Genomic DNA, 17,186 nt, shown 5'->3' with positions numbered 1-17,186 from the left:
AAGAAGGGGGATAATTTGTGGTGGTGGGATAGGATTGGGACCCCATTCCCATTTTGTGGGTGGAAGTCTTCATCTTTTGGATGTAGTCCAGTGTTTCATCTGTAGAAGTGTTGAAAAGCCCTTCCCCATCAAATGGGAGATCTTCCACTCTGGACCTGGCTTCTTGATTGAGCCCTCCAGTTCTCAGCCAAGCGTGACGTCTCAGTGATATGGTAGCTGCCATTGCCTTGGAGCCACAGTCCGCCATGTGGTGTGCTGTATGGATCTGTTGGCCTGCCAGCCTGTGAGCTTGGAAGATCACTGCAAGGTTTTGGCATCCTCAGGGAGGCAATCAAAGAAGGTGGCCACCTTTTCCCATAGGAATTGCTGGCACGCTGCCATACAGGCCTTGCAGTTTGGCACCTGTTGAGTAAACTCAACAGCCCATGGAGCACAATTCAGAGGCACTGGCACTGAATGGGGCTCTTGGCTTGTGATGCCTCAACAATTATCAAGTTAGGAGTAGGTGTTTGAAGAGAAAGGAACATCCTTCTTCATGAACCCTATCTAAGTTCTCAATTTTCTGAGATGTTGGTGGCACAGTGGAAGGTTTTATCCACAATTCTTTGATTATGTGGAGGAGGGTTGGTAACACTGGTATGGCTACCGGTGGTGTTAAGTAAAGCTGGATGCATTTAAAGACTGGGTCCATAACCAGAAGCAGAGGGGCTTTGATCTGTAGGTCCAGAGACCTTGCTATTCGAAGTACTTGTTCAGCATAAGGCCTAATGTCATCTGTGGGGAGACAGGGTTTTGGTCCCCTACAGCTGTGTCTGTAGAGTAGATGGGGGCCACTGCAGACAATGGTGAAGGTGAGTTGGACCCACAGTCATTCCTGACCAGATGATGATCTCCCAAGGAAGGTTTTACTACCATCTGCAGGGGCTTAGGAGCGACTGGCATGTGAGTCACTGATAGTGTGGCTGTTATAAGTTGTTGTGATATTGCTGGTGTCAGCATAGATACAACTGATCCTGAGGTGGTTGTCAGGGCCTTCAGGAGGATTACATCTTGGAAGAAGTTCAGGGGTAGTGATGTAAGCTAGTCATGCGCTGTATTGGTGCCTTGAGTACCAAGGTGGGTCTAGGCTGGGTGGATTCCACTTCAGATGGTATCAATTCTGTGTGGCTTGGAGGGTGATAGTGAGGAGTTTTCTTAATGGGATTAATGATCATGGGAACAGTACCTTGGGTGTCTCTTCCTCTGTAGTCTGGCCGCCATCAGGGTTGTTGCCAATGTGGCAGTAACCTGTCATCACATTAGCAGGGCTGGGGAGATCGAGAGTAGCATGAGCGATAATGACTCATCGCATGGGAGGTCAGGACAGTGGTGAAGGAAGCTGCCCAAGGAGGCAGATGATGCAGTACCATGGTGAATGATAGTGTCATCTGTGCAGAGAGGCTGAGAGGTAACCGGGGTCTGATTATATTTTCCCCTGTGCTTTTCCTCTGATACTTATTCCATGCACTGAACCCCATCAGATGAATGAAAATCAGGGGGTGGCTTTATGTTCTACAAATGGGGGTGGGCAACCTCACCCAAGATGATGGAGCAATCAGTTCCAATGTCAGAAGTGCCTGCAAAAGTGAAGCTTCGTCATCAGATTCAATCCTATGGGTTTTGTTCTTTGGTCCTGGTGCTGCTGTCCGTTGATTGTTACAAGACTTCATTGGTTTGGTCCTGTCCGTCTTGATCCCTGATCCCAAAGCCTTGGGAGTGGGTTGTAATGCTGAAGTCAAGGGTGGTCCCTGAGGCACAATAGATTCTAGTGCTATTTGCAGGGTCATCTATGGGTCAGTGTCGGGAGGTCGCCCCTGCTGCCTTCTGAAATCCTCAGGTAGCCAGAATCAACACGCAGACAATAGGGGTCTTTTCCAAGGCTTTATTTCCATTCAACCTAATGACGCTTACAGATGCTAATTGCTTGATCCTACGAGTGAGACTTAAGAGAGCTGCCTACTCGGGGGTTCTAACCTTAGGAATCAGTTGATCTCCGTTTGGAGGGGAAGGCGGGAACCTCTGAACTTATGGGCTAGGAGGAGAGTCCACCCCATTCCTGTGGGGCATCGGGGCGCTGCTATTGCCATAGCGCCAAGTGGGCTGAGCACCTCCTCTCAGCGCCCACCATCTCCTGCTTGATGCTGCGCTGGCGCCTAGCATCCAGAAACTGCTGTTGCGCCTCCCTCTCCCTGCCAGGGTCACTATCACTCTCAGGAATGTGTACCAGGAGGGGCTCTCCCCCTGGCTGAGCTTCTGAACAGCATGTGGGTTCCTCTCCCATGGTTTCTATCTCTTCCTCAGAATCAGAACTGCTTTGGGGCTCTCTGGGCTCCAATCCAACCTTGACAGGACGATTGCACTGTGGCTCCCTCCACAGACAATGGAGCTGGGGCAAGTAATAAGGAGATAGTTGGCACTGGTTTAGTGGAGATGGATGAAGAGGCTGTATGAAGAGGCCAGCTTTGTGCCACTGAGTCAGCAGCCTTTACGCTTGCTCCCACAACAAAGCACAAAGACAAGCCATCCAGTTACATCTAGCCTGTTTCGTGAAGGCCTGGCAGTGCACATAGAATTTTCCTGCCACAGCGGGTACACTTCTTGAAGTGGCCATGCACCCCGAAAGGCAGAGATGAAGATGAAGGACTCTATGATGAAGATTAGGAAAAGCTAAGGAAAAACAAGAAAGGAAACTCTGCTCAGCAGTCCCAAGACTGTAATTATTTTAAGGAAGGTAGTGAAACATGGAGAACGTTCCAAATGCTGTTGTTTGCTGCGGTGGATGAAAAGAAACTGAGGGGGAAGTGGGAGCCACACCTAGAGCATGTGCAGAGGAGGGACAGCAGGGCTTCTGCCTAAAGTGTTGCTGAACATTAGAATGTTCCAAATGATTGTTTGGCATGGGCACATAACCTGTGTGTGTGAGTTACATAGACCACAAAGAAGGCTAATTATGGGGAAGATTGGTTGCCAAGGGAGCATTAGGGATCTCTCAAAATATAAACTCTGCAAACTGATGGTGCTATGCCTTGAGATGAAGAGCCTTCATGACAGTAAGAAAGCCCATTTGCTGCATGACCACCACCTCAAATTCAGGAGTTCCAGGCAACCCTCTTTCCCTTGAAGGTTGAGAGGGACCAGCTACATAAACAAAACGAATCACCCTGGGGCGTGTTACACCCTTGAATGGTTTTGCTGTTGTTTCTTCCAATGAGGCCAGGAAGGTCAGTTCTGGGTTCTGCTACAAAATATTCTCTTTGCATAGAAACTGACATGAGAGGAAGAGGTCTGGGATACAAGTCTCCCTGACATTTAGATTTCTATGTGAATAAAATGTTTTGGATGGATAACCATTCAATCATGTGAGCCCCTACTGCAAACTGGAGTCCTTAAACAGGTTTTATCACCTCATCTGCTGTTTGAGAGAACTAGGCCTCAAAGTATACCTACCTGTCATTCGTGCTATTACGCTGACATTCTGCTGTAGATCTCTGGCCTTTAGAAATCCCTGTCATTTGATTTGACTTGTCTATATTTTAACGATCACTCCAGGAATTCTTACTGTTCCAACATGTAAGATTTTCAGCATGTATCTTAGGATTGGTTTCACACAATCACCAGTTAGAAAAGCTTTGATCATTGTGGAGCAGTGGGCCTGCACACTCAATGTTAGTATGCACAGGCCCATCACAAGTGTGGAGGTGGAAGTGTATATAGGCCCACTGCTCCACTGTACATACAGGATTTTTGGCCAGCAAATGTGTGAACTGGCCTGTAGTTTGTCCCACCTCTCTGACACTTATTAAAAAAAAAAAATCAGCCTTCTTAATGTTCCAGTTAACACTGTCCAACATATAGTGAAAACAGGGTAACTATTTTCTAAATAAAAGAAAGCTGTAAAGCATAGATAAATGGTTTGAAATCTCTAAAAATACAAGAACAGTTATTCCATCTATAGAAAAACATGGATTTCTGAACTTCAGACTTCTGCTCTGAGGCAGAAAGGGTTCTTTGTTTTTGTGGGCAAGGTGGGGGTGGAGGGAGGAGAGGGAGAAAAAAGACCATCATCAGCACACGAATTATTCCAATGCTTCTCTAGCATAATAGACACTAGGGGAAAACTTCCTTATTCTGCCTGCTTCACTCTCCAGAGTGCATCTGAGCTACACCCACTGGGCTAGCAATAGAAAAGAAGAAGCTGAGAGTTAATTGTTGGCTGATGCTGAAGGGGGTCCCTGAGTCTTGCAGTGCAGGGAATGGAACTATTCACATAAGCCACAGCTTAAATGTATGAACACCTTTCCATTCATCTTCCATTAGTATACACCAGTAAACTTTGCAACTTGGTATTTCTACTGAGATAATTTATAAATAAATGATACCTTACTTTGTAGAGATAGAAGTATGAATATTGCACATCCAGTTATGACTGGAGGCCCAGCTGGAGCTCTTCCAAAGCACCCTAACTCTCAGTTAACATGTTCCAATCGTTTTTTAAAATCCATAATTTTAGTTTCCTTAGCCAGTGAAAAGAGAGTTGAAAGAACAGCAAGACCCAAAGAAGTCATTCTCTGCAAGACTATCAAGTGAGCAGTCTGAAATATAAATGGTAACATACCCTTAGTTGAGAGAACCGTGGTGGTTTCTGTGGAGGCTCCTCATATGGTCTGTCTGCCAGCGAGGCTATTATTCGCTTACGATGCCCAAGAAGATTTACCTTGAGCACCTGTAGGGAAGGAGAAAGTTAGCAAAAAAGTGACATTTCACAGTTTTCAAATGTGGCTTCTCAGTATTAAAACAGAGTTGCAATACGAGTGTTTATTTTACTTGGAGAGCAACTTACATTTACTAGTTCTAATTCCCAGAGGTTTTTCACAGAGTCTATAGAACTGTAGCCACTTGTTAGAAATGATTGAATGTAATCCTGGAGTCCCAGAGAGTCAAGCCAGGCAGGAACGGAGGGCTGAGTCCCATCACAGCCCAGCGATCTGACCTGCAGAGGGACCAAGAGAAGAAAGTATTATAGCTGCAAGAGATGCAGATATTTTAATTTTTTTTAAATTATGAATATTTTATTGTGATTATGTAATTCAAGACTGTATTCAGTTGTACCAAACAAGACCAAATACATGGGAGAAATTACTCCTTAATTCCCTGTGAAGTACAAGTGTTATTTCCATTAAGTACAAATCAGTCACTGAAGCTAATTACACAATGGATGTAACTGAATCCCAGTGGCCCTTCCACCACCAGCCTACCACCCCCCAGGAAAAAGCTGATGTGTGTGAAAAAAAAATTGTGAGTGCAGAAGCGGTAGGAGGGGGTTATCTTTTTGCCCACTTGCTGCTGCTCTGTTCCAAGGTGACCCCAAGACTGCTTGCAATCCCGTGAAAGTGCTAGGTGTACACCCCCCACATCTTCTCCTCTCCAAATCACCCCCTCCACACACACCTTTCTTTGAAAAAAAGGCTGTCGGGATTCAGTTACATGCAATGTTTAGTTAGAAACTTAAAAACAATAGGAAACTGCCTTATACTGAGTCAGACCATGGGTCCATCTAGCCCAGTATTGCTAACACTGACTGGCAGCAGCGCTCTAGAGTTTCAGGCAGGAGTTTTTCCAGCCCTACGGTGAGATGCCTCGGATTGAACCTGGGACCTTCTGCATACAAAGCAGGTGCTCTGCCACTGAGCTATGGCCCCTCCCTATCTGTTAACCCTGCAATTCTCTTAATGGCTTGAAGAAACTAAGCTGAGACCCTATGAAACAAGGGTGGGCAACCTGGAGCCCTCAGCCTAATACCATGCGTCCTTTAGCCTAATTTCAAAATTCCTCTGCAACTGATCCATTCAGATTCTGGCAAAACCAATCTGTCCCTCCTCTTGCAGCTTTCTGGGTGGGGAGGCAGGGAGTGAACAAAAGAGAGACAGAATGAATGGGGTGAGCGAAAGAGAGAGAAGGGGTGGTCCTGCCCACAGTTGGCAGGCGGCTCCTGACATATTATCCCCAACGGAATGTGGCCCTTGACAACAACAAACATTCCCCACCCCTGGTATAAACAGTAGTGTTGTCAGATGTGAACAGAACCCAATTCTGAATATCAGTGGGACCATAATGATTGAAGTAGAAAAATCCCAAAGGCATTGTATAATCTAGCAAGTTTAAGAATGTATTGGTTCTCTAAAATGGCCAACGATCAGGAACTCAAAGAGAAAATCCCATTCACTCCAGGTAAAACTTGTCAGAGCTCGTCTCTTGGAAACTCACTCTTCTGCAGTCTTCCAGATAGGAGCTGGGGCTTTTAGTGGTTCACATATGAAATATAAGAGCAAACTCAGCGCATAACGTAAGGCAACAAGTGAAAATTCAACCAGAGAAAATATCCAATTGTGACCACATGGATCTACAGACAAATCTGTATTCCATCTGATACGGCGGCTGCGCCCCTTCCTTCCCGACCATCTGCTCCCATCGGTAGTACATGCCCTGGTCTCCTCTCGTTTAGACTACTGTAATGCGCTCTACGTGGGGTTACCCTTGAAGACGGTTCGGAAGCTGCAGCTGGTACAGAACGCGGCGGCTCGCCTGATTAAAGGCAGCCGCCGGCGAGATCACATCACTCCAGTGCTGAAGGAGTTGCACTGGTTACCAGTTGTTTTCCGGGCCAAATTCAAGGTGTTGGTTTTGACCTTTAAAACCCTATATGGTTCCGGCCCAGCCTATCTTAAGGAGCGCCTCCAGCAACACCAGACAGGCCGCTTAACAAGATCAGCCTCAGATGGCCTTTTCTCTGTCCCATCAGCCAGGACAGCTAGACTGGTGGGGACGAGGGAGAGGGCCTTCTCTGTGGTGGCCCCCACTCTGTGGAACTCCCTCCCTAGGGAACTCCGTCATGCCCCCTCTTTAATGAGCTTCCGTTGTGCATTAAAAACATGGTTGTTCAGGCAGGCATTTGGGGTGGGTTAGGGTATTTAAAAAAAAAAAATTATGGTAAAATTTTATTGTTTTAAATTGTTTTATGGTGGGTTGTACATCGCCCAGAGTGGCTGGGTGACCAGTCAGATGGGCGATTAATAAATTTAATAAAATAAATAAATAAATAAACAAACAAATCCTATCACTAACTAGGAAACTCAGCTCCTTGTGGTACTTTGATTGCTAGAGCACTGTACAATTCAACTTTCTGTATGGCAAAGTATGGTAACCTTTCTTCTATGCACTTTGCTTTTCAAACAGCAGACAGTACCAAGCAAGCAAACTGGTTTCCTTGGCTTACAGCTTGGATTGTTAGAACAGACTGTTTTGAAATACAACACTAAAATTGCTATTCTAGGAGAAGCCATTTCACTACATAAAACCTTAATTCTCCATTCAGTACAAAAATACATAAAGTACAGTTGGAACATTTGGAAATACCCTGTATTTCCAATAATAGAACCATACATGGGAAGACTTTATTGGTACATTAAAAAAGGTAGGCATATCTGTATTGGCATCCTTGGAGTACTGAGGCCCTCCAACCTCTACACAACCAAGGCAAAACCCTGTTTTCTGACTGAGCAAGTCCTTAGCCTCTCATCACCAGTCTAATTACTGCTTTCATCATAGCTTTATCATGGGACAACACAGCCAATACAAATTTGTTCACAAAGTTTAGGCATGCTTTGGTGGTCTCCACTAGTGAGTCTGTAAATCTATATCCATATTTTCCTTTTTTGCTCCCAGTAGTCCTAGGGGCAGCTCCAGGGCCAACCTGTAACCATCACATGACCTGCTAGAGCCTAATATGAATGCCTGCAGACTCCTCCTCCCCCACTTCATCTTGAGGCTCTCAACATACAGACACCATGACTTCACCAACAAGTCAGTTTTTTTCCTCCCCTATCCCCCTCTCTGCAACAGCTGCTCTCTGTAACATCTGGCTTAAAGAGGTCTGGAGATCCAGAAGGCTTGCACATTTTTTGGTGGTCTTTTGGTTGGCCTATGGGTTTTTGACTTTTTTCTAATGGCCAACACAGCTACCTTTGCTTTTTGTATTAACCCATAGTTTACTTAGATGTTGCAAGAAACATCATTTATCATTTTTCAGAATTCCAACTGACCCATTAATTGGACCTCTTTCTAACTCAAATGTTTAACTAAGAAGAAAGTACCCTCTGTTTACTATTAAGCCTCCTCCCCTTCCAACTCCTATTATTATGGCAGAATGGCGTTACTTACTTATCTTCCTGTAAAATGATATGCCCATTCATAATGATGGCATTCAAGATATTCTAACATGATCTTAACTCTATTTGCATGTGAAAATAATATCATTTTAACCTTAGGAAGGGAGCGTGCTGCCTGGAGAAGTTTTCGGCGATGCTGAGGGTCACTAATACCAATCTCCCGAAGGTCCTGATCTTCCATGACATTGCAGCCCTGCAGGAAGACAAGAGACAGTCATAGACAGAAGGCACAGCAGAAGCAAGCACACCATCTTTGAATTTCAATCCAACCTGTGTATGTTCCACAATTCTGCATGATCACCATGCAAACACAGAATCTGGTACTGAGCTCAGAATTCAGCATCTTGAAAATCTCAACTTTAATTTTAATGCAAGTTTCTAGTTCTTGGCTGTAAAGACTGCCTTGAAGATGTGTGGGAAATACCCAACAAGACCTCAGAAACTGGGATGGGCATGGGGGAGCGTAATTTCTAGTGGTAAAAAAAGAGGATTTCAAAGCTCTGCCTGGCCTTTCTGTGAAGCCACAGAATTATGCAAATAGAAACATTTGGATAAAATGTATACAGATTAGAATTCCGCTTTTCTTGGCACAGAATTTGGGTTACCTTAGTAAAGGATTGTTCTTTTGATCACAGCTTCATGCTTGCCCCAGACTGGATAATGGGGAGTAGCACGGGTTCCTTAAAATTAAAACTCAAGGCTGGTAGCCAGCATAATTTTACATTACCATTTCAGAATCTCTTTCAGAACTATAAATATAGCAGGGTCTTTCTAGATGATCATTTCTACAATAAATGCACAGTGTTAAGTCATATGTTGCAGAAACGTTGTCTCCCAGAAAACGGGCTTACCCCCTTATCTGCTACTATTATTATTAACACAATAGCCATCTCAAAAATGGATCTGCAAATGTCTCGGGCATCTACTGGCTCGCACCTAGGAGTGTTATTTATTGACTATGTTTATATCCTGCTTTCCTGCCAAATTACTCAAAGCTGTTTATAGTTTTAAACAATAGCTTCCAATGCAAGAGATATGAGCCAAAAGGAGAAAGGAATGGGGAGAGGTAAATAAACATATTTTGATGCCAGCTTTTTTTAGACAGTTACATAATGAAGTGACGTAATGACCAGGTGAAATTCTCACTGCAAGAAACAGTTCTTTATGGGAAGGAGCCAAATGACTATTGGTCCTAGCTGACCCAATGGAGAAGGCTTTGCTATGTCAGCTCTTTCTCTGGTGCAGCCAGGTGGATGTGATGAGATTACCTTCTCCTACATCAGTGAGTGACTTCTAGTAACTTTTAAAAAATGCTTTGCTATACATGCACCCTCACACTTCACGGCTCAGCTTTTTCCAACTGTACATTCTCCCCATCTTTTCTTTGCTGGAGCACAAACCCATTTAAGAGGTTTTTTTAAAAAGAAGAAAAAGAAGGGGAATTATGAACTGCATTACAGCTGTTCCCTTTAAGCAAGATTACTCCCCCCGTCCCCGAACGAGAATGTCATCTTGGGAATATAATGCTACTGGATAACCTGCAGTTGAGGCAAGCATTTATAGGCTAAGCCATTTGATTCAAAACCACAAGAATATGCTTGGCAGCTTTTGAAATTTACTTGAGCATTTGACCTGGAAAGAATGGAAGTTCAACACAGCTTTCCTTCTGTGAAGCTTCTAATGGAGGCTCTATTGACTGCTGCCTTTTATTAGCTTTTAGATTGCTGCTCTAGAGCCAAGTCTTCAATATATGAACTTGGAGTTGGCTCTAACCTTAAACTGGTCTTTAGATCTGGCTGCTGGTGTAGTGCACCTATCAATGGTTGTCCTGATTGCAGACTCTTCCCTCTTCTAGATTCAGGTCAATAAACTGACTGTCTGTAAGGGGGAAAATCTGCAGTCATGGAGACCAATAATCATACTTGCTCCCACTCCCAATGAACTTGCCCTTGATGTCTAAGACAAGGACCAGTGGCCCCTCCAAAGAGGTCTCTCTTGCTCCTACTGTAGCTGTCCTCTGTTGCTCTGCTGCTTCGATACATCCACACTACTTCTCTCTCTGTAGACTTCCTACTTTCACCTCTGTGCATCAGTGGCTGCAGTGAAGGAGCCATTCTCTCAAGTGTACTGCATGCTCCCCAGCTATTTGATTCTGGCTATCCACAGCCTACTTTCACTGTTAGCTCCACTGCATTTCTATCCATCCAATACATTTTAGTGGACTGATTTACATGACCTTCCCATTTCATACATGCTTGCTTTCATCAGTCATCCCTTTGATCATAGTTTAACAATCCAGTATAGCCCCGCTGCAGCTTCAGCAGCCTGCCCTTTTCTTTTAGTCAGCCGTGCTAGAGCACTGCACTGCATGTAGGGAAAGCTTATCTTTCCTTGAACTCCCTTGAGGGCTGGAGAGAGAAAATTGAATTTATTTCAGAGCATGGCAACAATCCAGGGAAGGTCAATATCACTGTAATCTACCATGTGTCTCCATGGAGACAGAAGCAACCACCCTTCTCCAGAGGAGTGACTTTCATCACTACACACTCTTTACTAGGCTCATTATCACCATATATGAAGTGTGGAAGAATGAATGAATATACAGTGTTTAAGGAAGGTAGTGTTTAACAGCTGCTTTACTACATATTTTGTTTTATTAAAGAAAGTACAGACCCATTCCCAGAATAGCCTCTCTAAGTCATTTGAGATTAACCACCCCAGAGTGCTGTCCAATTGTGCTAAACAATGCACTTATGCAGATGCCCAAAGGCAGGACCCAGGTTCAAATTAGAATGGTCTTTCCACACTATAGTGGGAGCTTCTGCTTTCTTCCATACATTTGTCATAACAAAGAATTAAAACTTAATTCTGGAAAGTCAGCTGAATAGGTGAGCTAGACTTTTCAGACAGTAGTAGATACATACAAATAGCTCAGAGCTTAAAGAGCAGAGTGCATGATCACTTAATGTTATCATATTCAAGATAACTTAATGTTTAACTATTCTGTTTTGTTTTAGTATTTATCATCACCTGGTACAATCCCCCCCCTTTGAAAGCACAATGGTAAGATTCAAAATGAAGACCGTTGTCATAAAAGACCATTCCTAGGTTGTGTGCTAAAATCATTTCTACAAATGCAATGATGGAAAATATAGATAAAAGCTATAGGGTGGATTATTGCTGTATTAACCATAGATTAATTCAGCTATGCTTTTAAGATAAAGTTCCCTAAATGTCTTGGGACCAGGATATCCGAAAGATCCCTCCCCTCACATGTACCTGCCTATCAATTACCATCAACGTTTGGAGGCATTACTCCATGTCCCAACACCAAGAGAGCTATAGCTAGTAGGAGCAGAAGATACGGCCGTCTTGGTCTCAGTGCCCTAGCTCTGGACTGGCCCCTTTGTTGATTATTTTTAGGAAGTTAAAATGGTTTTATTTCATCAGAACTTTAATGCATTTAATGTATTCTGTATTTTAAGTGGCTTTACATTTTATCATATTACGATTTTTATTGGTGTGAACTGCCTTTTTGGGAGGCTCAAAAAAGTGATACAGAATTTTTTAAATAAATAAATATAAATAAAATATCATACAATGGCCTGGCCATTCAAAATCCCCATCTTGTGTCAGCTGTCAATACATTTAGCCAATACCAACTGAGGGGGACAGCAAGGGGAATTCTCCAGTAATCACTATGATGAGTCTCTCCCCAATTATATCTCTCCTTTGCTCTATCAGTTAGGGAGGAATTGCATTGGATAAATCAACCTCTGTGAAGGCTGCTTACTATAAACATGGTAATAAAATATTTAAGACCCATTTGAGAATGAATTTGCCATCTGCTGAAGGTGTGAGACCAGATCATTTTTCTTTACACATGAAATGACAGCAGTAATTGCACACTGTGTGACGTAGGCCATCACACACTTGGTATGAGAGTATAGAGTACAAATAGCACAGGATTCCTTTCTGTTGTTTGACTTGTCCACAGTGGGCACAGTTTAAGAATCTTACATGGCAGTATCAAGAATACACACACAATGTGCTGTTTCTGCATTTTTATAATCTACTGGCTACTGAATCTACAAAAATCATAGCTTCTGGTAAAATGAAAACAGGAAACTGCTGGCATTTTGTCTGAAAACGTAGTGTGCTGATTTCCATGATGATCTATTTTGCCATAAAACCATCTTGCTAAATGAAGAGTTTTCTACCCCCCTTAAAAGAAATATATTTTGTAATCTTAAGACTAAAGGTTCATTTGGGAACCAAAGTAGCAGAAAGATCAGGAAACCAATTCAGTGGAAATAAATGAAGCAAAATGTTTGCTCCCTTTTGGTTTATTAGATGATACCCTGGGAAGAACGGCTACAGCAATTTTGTAAAACACAAAACCCGCCTGCATGTTTTAACTTGACATGTCACCAATGATAAATCTACATATCGCTTGTTTAGTAGATCTCATAGGCAACTCATTTATTTAGTTCTTCAGCTCTTAGTGACTTGTTATTGTTTACACAGCCAGCAAAGGCAGGGCTACAATTTCAGAGTTAATCCAGGTAATCTCATGTTTATGTTAGCTCCAGTTTATGTTAACATATGAGAAGCTACAAAGCTATTCCACTTCCAGTCTTGGTGCACACCCATATATAGGCTAAGGCGGTATACAAAAAACAGAAGACTACTATATTTGGGCCAGAAAGTATAAGGTTTTAGCTATCTTTTTTTTTTTTAAGACTATTTTAAAGGAGCAGATGTTACACCTTTGTAAAGCAGGAATTTTTCCATTAAAATCCTTGTTTCAGCAAATGGGTTTCCCTTATAAAATGCTAGCTTTTGTACTTGTAATCAGTGTTACAGTATCGTTGCCTTTCTGAAAAATATGGACAAGGGAACGTTACTGCTTTTCATCTTAGAGACTCTAGACTGTCCAAGACTCCAGAACACAAAGCAAGTTGGAACACATTGCTGCATCACTGTCTTATAGTGCCAATCTTCTAGCAGGACTTGGTGCCTGCTAGAAGAGTAACTGTTGTAATAGAATGGGATGGGTGTTTTGAAAGCAGCATATACTACAATGTCTTGGGGGCTTTGCTGGATACTGTGAATATTTCCATTTGCTCATCAGTGAGACAGATTCAGACTGCTCTCTGCCTGCATTCCCACAGAAATGGTCAAAGCAGCATATTTCCGATGCCTCTCCAATACAACACCCTGCAATATATTCTAATATATAACACAAGATCATGCAGGACATCTGTCAGTATTTTAAATCTGTCCAGTAACGGAGAACACTCCTTATCTATCATGTGTTGCTATGATCTATCACGGGTAATTTTTAAACTGAGGCCAGTATAAGGTTGTTAGATAATGACACTTCAACAGAGAGTTTACTCTACAGTAGGGGTGGGCTACAAGCAGCCTTTTCGCCACGGCCAACTATGCTGCTGAATTTTGGTGATGGGCTGCATGCAATTTTTTGGTGTGTGTATGTTGTCACTGACGGTGTAGTGGCAGCAGCAGGTGTGCGGCCTGCTCTACAGTATACCTGCACCACAATCTTCAACATATAATGTACAGGATCAGAAGGCCTTTCACCGAATGTGCTTCTAAGCATAAGAATTCATCCAGACCTGTCTTAAGCAAGTCCTTAGACAAAAATAAAATGATCTCTCTAACAGTAACAGTTTTGGGATCTTACTTGAAACAGGCATTTGTTCCATTTTCCTCAGTGCCTTTGCCCCATATTCTAGCATTTCACTAGTATTTTAGGAGCAGAGGCTGTAGCAGGAACTCAGGTCATAGGGGCAAGTAGTGGGAACGCAACAACACTTTCACAATCAGAAAGCCTGGGAGAGGATTTTCAGGGCTACTCTTGTCTCCATATAGCATAATATTCAGCAAGTCATTAGAAGCTTATACGTTTGGCCCTGTGGAATTGAGCCCCCCACCCTCCAGTAAAATGCTGGCCTTCCTCTATGGAAATGGGCTCCCTGCTTCCTATTTAAGCACAGAGTGTATACCTCCCCCTAAGGTTAGCTATAAGAATTCCCTTCTGCTTTCTAGAGCTCAATTGGCTCTGCGGGACTAAATGGCAAAGACTATTTTGGTTTCACTGATAAGCAGAGAGAACGGAGCATACAGGTAGAAATCCATAGGGGACGGAAGAGGCATTCTTACTTAATTGCTTCTGAGAGAGGATGCACATTTTAAAGCAGAGGGAAGTCTTCACCAGGTGGTCTGTCTGTACAAGCTTTTGAAAGCAAGATGGATTGGAGACAGACAAAACCTGGCAGGAAATGTCTTAATGCAATCATATGAACCAAAGTGGTACAAAGTGTTATGGGGTTGTTCTGATTGGGTAGCCATTATTTTCCTTTGAAGAGACAGCAGTGTAACTCAATCCAAAGGAGATTTGACACTCCTACCTGACAATATTATAACACTATCACAGCCTATCATTCAGACAAATCCTTCAGAACCCAGATACCATCCCTTGCTATCAACACCCCACAGCACATTTCCCCAAATGTAGCCAGACTGACTTATTGCAAGCATCACTACATCAAATGTATCTTTGGAGTATTGAGAAGAAATTTGGCTCACTAAGTAGAGCCTCAGCCACAAACTGGTGGACTGCAACTCCTATTAGCCATACCCAATGTAGTCAATGGTGAGGGATGCCGAGAGCTGCAATCTGACAACATCTGGAGGGCCACATGAACCCCATCCATCCCCATGCACATTGGGAAATCTAGCAGTTGCCTTTGTGCTCACCACCAAATACACAAAATAAAAAGAAGTGACGCATACATATGTGCATACATTTGTATCCATGATTCACTTGATTTTCAGAATGTTTTCACCTAAAAAAAAATTGGTAGAAAAGATCATGGGCATCTGGCATATTCTGTCTACAGCTATACATGCATGCAACCACATCACAGGCTAAACTATACACATGGTGACTGCTGTATCTAAAACCCACTACATAAAGGAACAAGGTAACTGCCTTATGTTTTCTCCCCATATCAGTTTCCCATTGTAAATTATACTGATGAGCAGTGAGTCCACCTGAATGGAACTTTTGCTATGGGATGAGAAAGAATCAGAATGAATTATCAGACTGAAGATGTGAAAAATGCTCTTTTATCATATTTGACATGGTGGCCCCAATCATCACTGAGTTAGTACAGTGGTGCAGAAGGGATGTTTTCTAAAGTAAAAGGCAGTCCAGGACAGAGTGCATAGTCCAAAATACATCAACTCTTGACTGTGCTCACTAGGTCACTGAAGATTTCATCAATTCACTTCCTCAGTGCAGTACCAGGTAAGGCAGGGGTGGGCAATTTGTAGCCCTCCAGATGTTTTGGCATACAATTCCTATCATCCCTCATCGTTGGTTATTCTGGCTAGGGTGATAGAGGAGTTGTAGGCCAAAACATCTGCACGGCCACAAGTTGCCTGCCACTGAGGTAAGGAGTGAGGACCGTTAGAGTGAACTTACTTAAATGGTAAAATTTTAGAATGAGGATGGAGAACACTTCATTGTCATTCAGTAGTTTAGCTTCCTAACCTACTCTCAAATCAACAGCACATTGATTTAGTGAAATCAAACTGACACAGAAATCTGTCAGAACATCTGGCACCTAAGATATCTAGCTATGTACCTTTAAAAAAAGGGCTTGGCTTGTGGCTTGACCAAAACATTTTTGTTTGCAACTGCTCAATTAAGTTGAAGACCAAAACTTTCGATGTTAGCAAACTGCACACTCTTTTAAAGGAAGAGGAGTAATAAAATAGCAACACGCTCAGTATACAAAGACCAGCACTAGATTGATGAGAACTTGTGAGTGTATTTGAAGAAGATTATGTACTCATTACAGTAGCAGCAACTCATCTTCCTTGCTGCAATGCAGAATGTGGAAAGTTGGGGATTAGAATGAATTTGATGCAGAAAAGATTTCTGCTATTGCAGGAGCGCTATATTTTTGCAAAAGAGTTACAGTACTAATTATGGGATTAGTGCTCTAGTAACCAGAGATATCAGCTGTTTAGTGTACTATGTGCTACTCCCCAAAGTATAGTACTACATCTTTTTGCCTCAATGCCTTAAAATCTGTGCCTTTCAAGTATCCCACCATTGAGGAACCTCTTCTATATTGCTTTTTCTGTTGAGGAACCTCTAAGCATTGTAAAAAAAATTGAGAGTGCATACCCATTTCATATGTCACACCTACTGGGCCTCATGTTTGCCCCTGAAAATATACCCTAGCATATACCCAACTCTCCCCTGAATTGCACAATGGAAGGGGAAATCTGTAGTAGTAGACAAATGAACCTTCAGAGAAGCTTGTCTAATGTTACTTTCCTTCTAATTATGTTACCTGCTGTTGAATCTCAGGTTTTAAAACAGTTTAAAAACTGCTGCTTTACATTAAATGAGACCCTTGACTATTATTCTAGAACTGCCTATTCTTTTATTCTGGTGAAAGTTTAATCCAGAAGTTCACACATTTCTTCTTTCCACAACAGAAGCAGAGAAGACACTGGGAGTGCGAAGCCTCCTCCATACTGTCCAGTCAGTACCCCACTCCACAATGATGGACTCCTCTAAGAATAAAAGAGCATTTAGGTTTCATGGAGCATTTAGCATTTGATGTAATGTCTTCTGTATCCCGATCCCAGCATTGCCTTGGAGAAATCACAGGCCATCCTACTCAGGGGAGAAGCCTTCAGCATCCCATTCTATAGTCTTCCAGCCTAAAGATATGGTCCTCTCATCATACTCAGACTCCAGGGATCTCTCCTATAGTCTGTTCTGTTCCATAGCCTTTAAGGATTGCAGACAGTGCTTCCAGGAGAGCAGAGTCACTTGAAGGTGGGGCTCTGCCAGCCTTTGAAATGCTTCAGATG

The 17,186-nt window shown here is 42.8% G+C and overlaps 1 protein-coding gene across 8 annotated transcripts in view; it reads right to left on the bottom strand.

The window, feature by feature from the left end:
• ANKS1A (ankyrin repeat and sterile alpha motif domain containing 1A) overlaps nt 1-17,186 on the bottom strand; it is a 195,287-nt gene that overhangs the window by 20,121 nt on the left and 157,980 nt on the right. For all 8 annotated transcript variants that reach the window (XM_084853043.1, XM_084853040.1, XM_084853038.1 and 5 more), the window contains 3 exons: nt 8,359-8,457; nt 4,880-5,029; nt 4,655-4,762 (listed from right to left, as the gene is read on the bottom strand). In XM_084853043.1, coding sequence (XP_084709169.1) covers nt 4,655-4,762; nt 4,880-5,029; nt 8,359-8,457 — 357 coding nt within the window. The remainder of the gene's footprint in view (nt 1-4,654; nt 4,763-4,879; nt 5,030-8,358; nt 8,458-17,186) is intronic.

Source organism: Heloderma suspectum, chromosome 4 (genome assembly GCF_057233095.1).
Source record: "Heloderma suspectum isolate Gila_16-S chromosome 4, 16-S_ref, whole genome shotgun sequence".
Classification (NCBI taxonomy): domain Eukaryota; kingdom Metazoa; phylum Chordata; class Lepidosauria; order Squamata; family Helodermatidae; genus Heloderma; species Heloderma suspectum.
Note: the sequence above shows the minus strand (reverse complement) of the source record. Positions and strands in the feature narration are given on the sequence as shown.